At 32.8% G+C, this 12,685-nt stretch overlaps 1 protein-coding gene across 16 annotated transcripts in view; it reads right to left on the reverse strand.

The window, feature by feature from the left end:
• The window catches only part of RAP1GDS1 (Rap1 GTPase-GDP dissociation stimulator 1), a 147,871-nt gene that overhangs the window by 72,201 nt on the left and 62,985 nt on the right, over nt 1–12,685 (reverse strand). For all 16 annotated transcript variants that reach the window (XM_070614220.1, XM_070614227.1, XM_070614217.1 and 13 more), the window contains one exon: nt 7,445–7,570. In XM_070614220.1, coding sequence (XP_070470321.1) covers nt 7,445–7,570 — 126 coding nt within the window. The remainder of the gene's footprint in view (nt 1–7,444; nt 7,571–12,685) is intronic.

The following is a 12,685-nucleotide window of genomic DNA, read 5'->3' on the forward strand; positions in this document are numbered from 1 at the left end:
TTAGAATGTACACTTCTTTCAAATTCATTTTTTCTATGGTATAAATTTGAATTCAACTTTTTTCCTCAAATACCTTCAATGGCTCCCCACTGTACAAGCCATTCTCCAATCTGTGTTCCAGACATATCTCTTGACTATATTATCTACCTTTTAAAACGCTTTTCTGGGCTCCTGAAAAATCTTTAACCCTTTCTCCACAGGTCCAAATCCTATGCAGATTTTTAATGCTTTCTTCCACAGAAACACCACTAGAAGAGCTCAAACACAAATGAGCTCCCTCCTAGCATTATATTGTGTATCTTCTTCACACAGCATTTATCGCATAGTGTCTTGTTTTTTTACTTATTGATATACGTATTGATATTGATATGCATTACCTTCAATGCACTATAACTTCTTTAAATATATGAGACATACTTAGACAATCAAACAGAAGTGATTATCAGCAAAACCATTTGCCCCCTCACATTAATTGCTTTGGTTTTCTAGAACAAAGGTAAACTATAAACTGCTTATAGGCTGATCCTGACTGATGAGAAATCGCACCTGAAGTAGAGGCTTGTGGCCCAACATAGAAATTCTCCTGAGACTAGGAATGCTAATGTTTAACCTATCATTATGGGTTGTGCAGAAGACAGAAGCTAGTAAGTTAAGGCCTGCTGATTATGTGTTCTGATTAAGGTCTCAAAAGTACAAATTCTCTCTCCCTAAATCTTATTTTGAGGCTGACAGCTTTTTGATTTTTTTTTCCTGCAAGCCAAATTTGGAGGGAGAAAAAATTAGCAATTTTGTCTTCTGCTTTAATTGCACAAATCCAGTAAAAAAATTATTGTTGTAGGTCACACTTTAAAATTTTATATGGATGTGTATATATGTGTAAGTATGTATTTATATTATACCTATTTTTTCTCCCTAACCCCTCAAGTAGGACTCAAAGAAACAAAGTCATTTCCCATAAAAGAGAGAATAGTATGCTTCTTGGATCTGTGGAGGAGTTTTTTAAACTTTTTATTTTGAAATAATTAGAGGCTCACAGGAAGTTGCAAAAATAAATAAATAAATAAAAAAGTACAGAAAGGTCCCATGTACCCTTCATCCAGCTTGCTTCAATTTATGTAACTGTAGTACAAAATCCCAAACAGGAAACTGACAATTGACACAATCTACAGACCTTATTCAGATTTCATCAGTTTTTATACGTACTTGTATATGGGGGTGGGCATGTACAGTTCTAAGCAATTTCATCACATATATAGATTCATGTAACCACCATCAATATGTGGTATTTTAAAATATTCACTTTCATGCATATCAGCTTTTTATCAAACTGGCAACAGGCTTAAAAATCAAAGATAAGCATAGTTTTTGGTCTCAGAAAATAGAATTTGGATGCATTATACAACATAGAAATTGAACAGGTATAATGAATGCATGGTAGAACTGTATTTTGGTTTAAAATAAACTAGGAAACATATTCAAGTCAAAACTTCTTCAAGTTTTTAAGTTATATGCTTGAAACAAGTTCAACTACCAAAAAACAACATATTTGGACTATTCTGCCCAAACAGAACTACCTTTTCTAAAGAACTTAGCATTATTTCTTGGATTCTGTTGAAGATTTGGCACAAGAAACAATCATGAAGAATATTTGGGCAATTTTTGTAGAACTATTATTGAAGATGCTGCCTCTAATGCTGGCCAATATCCTTCGCATGTTTTAAGAGGGATGTGTACAGGATCATCTAGGGAGCTAATAATATACTGATGATAAATCTCTTCTAGCATTTGTCTCAATTTTTTTCTTTGATTGAAGAACTAGAATATTCCTCTTTAACATAAAATAAAATTAGATAGAATATCAAGTTTTCTTTTCACCTTGGCTGCCAAGAAGCTCAAATTAAATTAGTGTTCATTATAGAAAGTATATTATCCTTGATTCTTACTAGATTTATCTTTGCCTCTCCTTATGTGGCTTCTCGCCTTTATATCTCTATTTTCAATATCTTGTGTAAATTAGTCCATGTATTACATTATGTCACAGCATACTTTTTAGAAATAATGTTATGGACTGAATGTATCCCCCCAAATTCATATACTGATATCTTAATCCCTGATGTGACGGTATTAGGAGGCATTCAGGTCACGTAGGTAGAATGCTCATCAATGGGATTAGTGCGTTTATAAGAGACAGGAAAGCTTGCTTCCTCTCAGACTTCTCTCTCTGCATGTGAGGACACAACAAGAAAAAGAATGTGGGCAAATCAGGAAGAGTGTCCTCACCAGACACTGAATCTACTGGAGCCTTGATCTGCTTTGGGTTTTCCAGCCTCCAGAACTGTGATAAATAAACATTGGCTGTTTAACCCACCAGTCTGTGGTATTTTGTTATAGCAGCCCAAACTGACCACGACAAATGATCATACGTAAGTGCTATGTATTTTCTTTGTATAGCAGTTCATAATTTATATTGTACATCTATATATAAAGCTTATTTAATCCACACAAGTCCACTTTACCAATGAGGAAACTAGAATTCAGAAGATTAAATGACAACTTAGTAAATGGTAGAACTGGAAATCCTACAAATCAACTTCCTGTAGGTAGGCAGGAAATCCTACCTGCAATATTTGCCGTCCAGGGGGCATATTAAAATTTCACTTATTTATAATTATATTAATTTTAAAATGAACTATATACTTTTTATAAGCAATGCACTATTTGCTTAATTTCTAAAAAATGGCTCCAATTTCTACTCCAGTGATCCATTTACTTTTATTCTGATCAAAACCCACATATTTAAATGTATACTATATACACACTACAAACTTGTCCACAAGTTTGTGTTCCTTTGTGCACTTTATCTTCTCCACCATACTAAAAGCTCCTTAATGGCATAAATCTTTTTCAGATCTTATGATGACAGTGTTACAAAACATCCATTTCCAACTATATATTTAGGACATCTTTACAATGGAGTATTTTCATGTGATAATAGCCATAATTTCTGTCTCTACAAGCAGCAGTTGCATATCATTGTTTATGCTTATATATATGATGTGCTTTGATAATAAACCCATTCACAAAACAAAACAGATTGATGAAAGCTGAAGAATCTTATTTCTATAGTTACTGGCTGATAATTCTATTTTACTCCAAAACTGAATACTGAAAAAGAGTAGGGTAAATATATAGACATGCAAAACCCTTTAATAACATAATTAATCAAATAACCTAATTTATATCACTGAAATAAACTTTTATTTTAAACACCAACATAAATAGTTCCCTGTTGAATATAACTGCTACAAATATACTTTGACTATTTAGGCAATTTCAAAGCATGCCTATACCTATTTAACCAATTTAAACTACAAAATATTATAGAACTATTGCTAATTATTTTTCAGCATTCGTATTCAGAACAATGAATTCTTTCCTCATCTTTTACATAAAAATAGTGTAGCATAGTTAGAATCATTAATATACAAATAGGTCCATGTGTGTATTTGGGCATCCTTTCCATTTACACTTTAAGTCAATGAAGTAAACAATATTTATTTCACTTCATAAACACTGGCTTTGGCAAGCCTGATTACTACCTCATTTTGAATATTTTTTTATCAGTAAGCAAGAACCCAATTTACTTTATATCATGTAAGATAGCATATCATATAAGCTTCTTAAGTGTGCATCCTTTCAATAGTAGGACTAACTATATAATAACAAGCATTAATTTTATTTCTGTAAAGAACATAGCTGTTTAATTTTAATATATATTAATTTGAATTGTACATTATTCTTTCTTTGGTATATAAAAAGGCACAAATATTTAATTTTGTGTTATCATTTTCTTCTAGCCTCTACTAAATAATTTCTAAACAGTATATCCGATATCAATTACTTCCTGACCACAAACACTGACATCTGCAAACATAAAACTTAGTCTCCAATCACCAATTTATCCCCATGAATTATAAACACAGGGTGGGAATTTAACCTGAAGCTCTCAATACTATAAGGCCACTTAAGTATATCAGCCATTTAAAATGAGCACAGCTATGTGAACAAAACTAATCATTGAAACAAGGGAATACCACCGAGATGGCCAGATAAGGAGAAAAAAAGAATTTATTTTTTCCCCACGTCATCTTCGAGAGGAATGTGTAATCAAACAGGCCAAAGGTATCATTTCTGAAATTTGGTACTACTTCTTTCTTTAAAATGACACTCCCTAGCATATCCCATCACGGCTTTGCTGATTTCTTTCCTAATCGAAATACAATTTATCTCTTTTCTTTGATCTAAAAGATGTCAAACCTCTCATAGAGTTATTTTGGCAAAGTTAAAGGGCAAAAGAGTTTTAAAATGTTGCCTATATCAGAAGTCTGGATACTTCAAAAGAGAAATCCACAACTGAAGTGCCTTGGAGGCTCTGTGGAAGAACAGAAAAAAGACCAGGTGTTTTAAATAACACTGTTCCCACCCACTGATTCTTTCATATCTATATGCAAGAGAGACTGGGATTCAAAGTTTTGTCAGCTACAAAGCCCCCTCCGTCCCATTTAGCAGTTTTATCAGCCTGTTACCTGATGTTAGGGTTACATAAGAGAGTTTCCTTCCATCAGGAAGAGTCCCTAAAATGGGCACTGTCAAAGCTGGTAAAACTGAAATCTGGCCCACTTTTTTCAAAAGATTTCCATGGATTTTATGCTAAGTCTAATTCTTTTTATAGTTGGAGCTCTTCTCCTTTCAACTAAACTATCTTAACTGAAATATGCTACCAAATGCTTTATTTTTTAAGTGTCAAACTAAAAACACCTATAAAACATACACACATTTCTCAAAATTTATCTCTAATAGTGCATTCCTTATAATACTTTCAGTATACATTGGCTTTCCTATCTATTCTAAGCCTAGAATCATTCTACCCATACTAAAAAAACTATTCATTTGGAGCACATTTACAAAACATAAGGAAACTGATTAGTTCAACAGTTGAGTTTGATGAAACACAAATGTGAATTTTAAAATGTGTTATTTCTAAGAGAAAGATTCCTTGTATTTACAAGGCTGTCATGTATAGTTTTCTACTCTCCCTTTAAGAATGAAGCATTACATTCTTGAGAGGGAAGAATGTTAATTAATTAAAATAGAAGCTATTCAATACTTTTTTAAAAAGAGAAACCTGATTTCTTGGTTTTTTCAAACTCCCAATTGTCATAAAATATAACGAGAAATGCATTTCAAGTAAATCCACAAATCAACCATACAGCATCACATTTACGGACTTTTATAGCATTTTTGTAATTCAAATAAAGGTTCTGTACTTTCCTACAATTATTCTGGAGAAATCACTGAGAAGTTCACAGAGATTTAATTTCAAGTAAAAGGATAAGAAAGCATACAGTCTTATGGAAATCACATGCATGGGACAGCATGTTGCAATGAACACACTTCATCATATGATTTATGGTAACAAACCACTTCTTATATTTATTCATTGTTAAGACTACTAACTTCATTTTCCTTAAAGAAGGCTTAAAAGTATAAAAAATAGCCCGTATTCACTATGCTTAATTTTCCACTTAACTATAATTTCCACTGAATTAAATAGGATAAAGTAGTTATAAATATTTATAAATAAATGAAACAAAAAAATTAACTTCATAGCCTAAAGCATATACACAGACTTAATACTGTATACTCGTAAGAACAGAATAAAAGCATGCGATAAATACTATAATAATGGGCTTCAGTTTCATCAAAATAATCATCTTATTAACTAGACATTTATTTCCCTGACTTCAAGGTTCTTTGGAGTACACAGGAAATAAAATTACCTTGTGCCCATAAAAATCATAGCAGTACGAGGCAATACATCACTATGGGTGTTTCTTCTATTGTGCCAATATTAAGTAAAACTTCAGGACAAAAGTACTCAAAACAGATAACATTTCCTACATTCAAACAATGCGTAATTCAAGAATAACTAAACTGAACAAGGATAAAAGAATACTTTTGATAGCCTTAAATTCTAGTAATAAACACAGAAGGAGGACAGAATAAAAACAGTAATGATCCATGCTCTCCAAATGCATGCCATAAATCTTTGACTTTTACTCTGCACAGGTCTTTTTAAAATATGTTGTTAAAATTAATCATACAAAATACACATTAAATGGTTCATTCTTAAAAGCTAACATTAGAAACTATGGTGTTTAATAAAAATCCTAAATATGAAAATGCAAAGCTATAAACATAAAGCACTAGAATTTTGTAAATAAAGGTAATACCCTAAGATAAAAAGAACTGCAATGAAGGAACAGACAGATAAATTTATAATCTGTACTAGGAACTGGAAACTGTAAGTTAAAATTCATATTAAGACGTTCATGTCCTCAGACATAATATATAATGTTCCAGAAAAAGGAAGGAAAGGAGAATAAATGAGGCTAGCTTTACCACTACTGCTACAGACAAGTTATAACCAAAAGCTGTAGTTTCAATCTTTTTTACCTTTCTTTCTTTTATTATAGGAATATACTAAATGAATATATTTACGACCTTTTTTTCTATCTGGCTTTTATGCCCAAATCACTTTTCGAAACATTGCCTTTTATAAAAGGGTTATGTCTTTTGTGTATAAACTCAATGGGGAAAATAAACTATAAAAGTTATCCCAGTTGTATAAATAGAAGTAAATTCCTAGGAGACTTTAAAGGTAAATATTAAAATACGTGCTTTTGGCTCAGAAAATTGAAATCTAAGGAAAATCAGGATAAGCCTAACTAAATTAAACATACTCAAGATTTTTCTGTATTTTGTTTACATGTATGTGGGAAGGAGAAGTAGAAAATATAAAATTTTTGTAATATACCCATACCCAAGTTCTTGCTTTCTTTTTTCCTAGTAGAACAGTGTATTATAGAAAGTGGTGAGGATGACAATGACATTATGACAAATAGGAATGGAGTTAATGCAGATGCAGTAGGCCAATCTAGCTTTTGAGAAGATAATGGTTTTTATGAATGGTTTTATTGAATTGTAACTAATTAAAAATGTATTTGGACAGACTGAGAAACTTTAAAAAACTGTGTCCATATCTCATTCAGAGATAGTACTTCAATAAAACCTAATAGAAAAGATATATATTTTTTTTCCTAAAATTAAAAGCCTCAATTTCTTAGAAATTGAATTACTTTCCTCTGAAAATATCACCTGTGATAGCAGAGAAAATTCATTTCCTGTAACTTCTTAGTTAAGAATACTATGGCCCAAATTTCCATTGGTTCTGCTAAATAAGCAGTGCTAAGTCATATTGGCCCATGTTAGTGCCTTAGTCAGCCTAGCAAAGACAGTGTTAACACTAAAAGTGGAATTAGTCTGAAAATCATAATTCTTAAACAAAAGTTGATAAGCGTAGCACTGATATGTCAACACTTACGGCTATCATAACATATGTTTCCTAGAGCCCTGCCCGTTTGAAGCAGCACTTCCTGGTCTTTGCTATTTAGCAGCTGCACCAGTGGTGAAATCAATCCAGCATCCACACACGGAATTCGCATAAATTCTGAAAATAAGAGACATATTTAATTAAAAATCTAAAGATTCACAATTACATAAATCAGTTTCCTTAATAAAATAAATACCTAATATTAAAATGGTTAAGGTGGTTTACCATTTGAAGAGTACATTTCTGTTCAAAAGTACTGTTTACAACCCTTTTAAATCCTTCATGAAACAAGTATGCAAAAATGAATGGAGTCATACTTTTCTTTGCTGATAGTTTCTGCCATAAACCAAAAGGAGTTTTAATTAACTTTCATTATACTTAATTTATCACTGTCTTCTTATAATAACTGGATGTGCTAGGAAAGCAACATGTGATGATGGAAACATTGGCAATGTTCTTCCCATGAGCCTGATAGTTAAATTACTACAGTTATAAACTAAGCCATCAAACTGCAGAATTTTTCACTATATGTTCTCTAAAAAGACAAAATATAAAATGTTTAAAAAGGTTAAAGTGAATCATTAAAAATAATAGGTCTCTTTCAATTGGAAGACCTAGTGAAACCATCTACTCCTTATCTTCATTCATACTCTTTATTAAAATCTATTTTATGGATCACTCACATTTGCTGTTCTACCTATGCATTCATAGGTCTAAAGTACCAAATGTTAAGCTTTTTTATACTTCAAACTCATTTTTTTCTTAGCTTTATAGTATACCATTCTCAATTTATTGATTCGCAATGATACCACTGCAGTCATGATTAGATAAACTTTTTTACCGTATCTCATGGGGGACTACTATAAAATTTAAGGATAATGAAGATATCTAATTAATGAAAGTTCTCCAATAACCAATATTAGAATCATCATTTTTAGACATCATGACTTACGTAAGGATGCTCTGGTCAATAAAGTCAGTCAACAAAGATTGAATTCCTCAACCTACAACCCATCTTACTAAAAAATCGCTATCTTTTCACTCTCACTTTCAAGGGGGTCTACTCCTTAGTTTGTTCCACAAGTACCCTCATCAGCAATTCTCCTCTTTCCCTTCATTTTCAAATTCTTAGAGCACATCATATAGGGCTGTTGTGTGAGCCATTACTTTTGAAATACCTTCTTTTCCCCCTAACATAGCTATTAAGTCACAAAAATATTCCTCTACCTAAATAAAGGATTGCATTCCTGTATCTCTTACTTACTTACCACTATATTATTGAAAACCTTCTAAAATTTAAACTTCCAAAATTAAGAGTACTTCCTACCTCTAAAACTAACCTTTAAGTTTATCATTGATATTCTTTTTTTAATTCAATAGTATGAGGTATCCCATCACCTATTAGGAAAGCAAATTATGCCACATACTTCCATGAATTCAATGACCATCTGCAGGAGATGACACACCAATCTATCTGTCTACCTCTTAAATTAATGGTTACTTTAGAATCTTGGTAGATTTCAAATCTTAAATAAATATGTCACCAGCTCAAATTAATCAAATTAAAGACAGATAATCACTATCCTTTTCATCTCTCCCAACCTTAGTTTCCAACAGTGGGATCATTTTAATGACTAATAAAGTAATAAACTTAGGAATAGTCTGATTTGCACTCATTTCACAAATGGAACCTCCTGTTTTATCTTATTGTTTTGTTTGTTTTATTGTTGCTATTCTTCAGGTAATGATGGCACTGATGAATTACTATTTTTCTTTCCTTTTATGTTCTAATTGTCTGTATGATACCAACCTATCTTTCAAAATTTTGATGCTATATCAACAGCTTCAGATATTCTTGAAATGATAAAGGGTAAAGACTTTGAGAAAAATTGTGGAAACAAAACTGTTCTGAAGTGTTTTTTATTCAAAAGCATATAAATAACACCTTAAACATACACAATGTGTATGTCAATTATATCTCAATTTTTTTTTAAGTATATAAAGACAAAACAAAACTAGTATATTCCTCAGCTTTCAGTCAATGTAAGGGCAAGAATGCCAGTCCCTGGAGAAAGGAAATTCCTTCTAAACCTTTTGCCTTTCAGTCAATTTGCTTTTTAAGTGAGGAATGTGGCTCTCTTTAGCTAGTTTTAAAGCCATGAAGTTACATGCTTCAGATGGATATATGTAAAAATATACTAGGAATTTATCAGGAATATGTTTAAAAGATTATATGTATATTATATTGGAGAGGGTATAGAATGGCTGGGATGGTCATCCTTCTTCGAAGGGGCTCCCACTACATGGATCCCCAGTTCACAGCACATGAGCCTGTCACCTGATCACAGCTGGCTGGACTCTGACTTGAGTCCAGCCTAAACGCAGGCTACCAGATGGTCTGGTTTGAAAGATCTGCTAAACAGGACAATAGAGATGAACTAAAAAAAAAAAAAAAAAAAAAAAAAAAATCAGATCCTCTCTCTTGGCAATTTGAACTCCAGACAGAAACTGAAAAGCTCTTGGCAGGTGGAGGGAAGGACTGACAGGGGAGGCTGACACAAAGATATATACAGAATGAGTGAGTAGAAACTAAAGTCAGTGGAAGCCACTAGGAAATAGAAGGCAGAAACTATTAAGTATCTGTATGATTGGTATGTGGATATGCATGTCTATACAAGATAGAATTCATTTTGTTTTTTACATAATGTGTGGACTTCAATGTAGAAATTCAAAATAGAGGCCTAAGGAATGGGTATTGCTCTATCTCAGTATCAACTCAAATTTAGTAATATAAAGCTGATTTCTACTTAAAAGTAATATTCTTTTTCCTTTGATTGCAGCAAAATAGTCAATAAATGCTTGTTGATTGAACATTTCTATTTCTTTCTAAATCCTTGTTTCTAAATTTCTAAATCCAGCGTTAATTCCTTTTTTTTTACTTTTACTTTCCCAAACCTACTCGAATTACATATTCATTTAGCAGCATCATAAAGTACAAGCTGTGATGAAAACCACAAAATAAAATTACTTTCCTTTCACATAGAGATTCATAAAATCCACTTTTTACATATCTACTTATCAAATATTAAAAACCTGATTTATATGTACTTTTCCCATTTTCAACTACCTGAAGGAAGTAAATCTATTTTATTAAAACTTTTTGTTGACTCCGTAAGCCAAATAAAAACACTGAGTGCTAGAGTCTACCTTAAAGTCTGTTAGATAAATAGTATGGCATATTCAGAGTTTTGAATTTCTCTAATACCTCTTTATAAATAACTCTTGGTTTTTAGATTTTTCTTTAGAAGAACAAGCAAAACTATGAGGCATGAATATAAAAGAATGAGTGACTTTTATACGTGAGTTGTTGAGCTAACATTTTTCATTCATATTCTGTACTGTCTTTTTTTAATAAAAGATAATACTGATAAGTGTAACTGATTCTTACAAAATGACGGGTTAAGCTTCCAACACCGAGTGTCAAGGTATACTTTAAGCTACTTGACAACATGGTGCATTTTTTTTGAGTACCAATTTTACTCAATGATTTTTCTATGCACATATATATTTTATACTACGATAAACATATACTTGTTATGGAGCAGAGGGGAAAATTAAAATAGATAAATTTACAAGACAAAACAGGAGACTTCCATGTTTCCAGTGGTGCTCTCCCTAGTTCATCCTGAGTGTACACTCACTTTTGCTTTAAGAGCAATTTAAGTGGAAAAGCTTGATAAATACTTTAGCAATCTGATAAAGTACAGTTGGGGGAATAAAGCGTAATGTTGATCCAACTACTGATCCCATATTACTTTAGACTGAGATTTGGTTCCCAAGCTTTATAGGCATCAGAATCACCTGAACGACTTGTTAAAACAGATGGCTGGGCCCTACTCCAGAGTCCCTCACTCAGCAGGTCTGGGTGAGAGGGTCCAAGAATTTGCATCTAACAAGTTCCTGGTGATTCTGATGCTGCTGGTCCAAGGCAGGGAACCATGACTTCAGAGGAATAGAAAACAGATGTAAAGTGGCTCCACTTTTGTCTGCTTTTACACATTTTCAGCTTCAGTCTCCAGCCTAAGCTTTCAGGTCCGCTGCAATCCCTGCACTCAGACCGCCAGCAGACTTTGCACTGCTCTCCTACAATCTCAGCTACTGAAGGGGGCGAAACGAGGCAGCAACGGGAAACGTAAACCCCAGCTTTACCACCAACTCGCTGTGTGCAGACAGGCAAGATATTTAATTCACTGGTTTCTCCCGTGCATAAAATAACCTATCTCATATGGGGTCATTAAGAGAATTTGAAATAATGTACCTAACACCTGGGACAATGTACACACACAATAGCACCTGGTTTTACGAATTTATACTAATATTAGATACCTTGAGAGTACAATTTTGTAAAGGAGGCAATAGTCATAGATACTTCCCATCTTGCTGATTTTGCCTCAAATCAGTCTTGAATCTATTATATAGGGGAATACCTTATTTAAAAGGTATCAAAATATTTTACTGTAATTTATGGTCCTACATTATGCTCCTACATTAAACTTACCCATGGAACTTCTTACTAATCCTCTGGATTTTGAACATCAGCATATAGTCAAGTATGTTGATTTTTAGATTTTTTTCTGTATGTGAAAATTTAAACATAATTATATTTTATGACTAATCCAAATACAAGAAGTATATGATAATTTTTTTCCTCTGTAGTTATATAAGGTGTACAGCAGAATGAAGATGAACAAATCAACTAATGATCTCTTTTTTCCTCTGGTTCATACAATCTTTCTCATTGCCAAGTTTCTAACAAGAAGAAATATAAGCCCAATTAATATACTCTGTTGGGTCACACTGCATTTCTGAAGATAGGTATTTTTTTTAAAAAGAGACTCTAATCCACTTTCTCAGACAGTCACTTAAAAAAACAATGTGGTGGGGGCCGGTCCGGTGGCACAATGGTTAATTTCACATGCTCTATTTCCACAGCCCAGAGTTTGCTGGTTCAGATCCTGGGTGCGGACCTACACACTGCTCCTCAAGCCACACTGTGGCGGCACCCCACATACAGAATAGAGGAAGACTGGCACAGATGTTAGCTCAGGGACAATCTTCCTCACCAAAAAACACCGCCAAAAAACAATGTGGTGATTAAGTAATAAACAACCATTTAAATGTATCTCATTTATTTTAACCAGTAGAGGTTAGTGATATGCCATCAACGAGCCT

Source organism: Equus przewalskii, chromosome 3 (genome assembly GCF_037783145.1).
Source record: "Equus przewalskii isolate Varuska chromosome 3, EquPr2, whole genome shotgun sequence".
Classification (NCBI taxonomy): domain Eukaryota; kingdom Metazoa; phylum Chordata; class Mammalia; order Perissodactyla; family Equidae; genus Equus; species Equus przewalskii.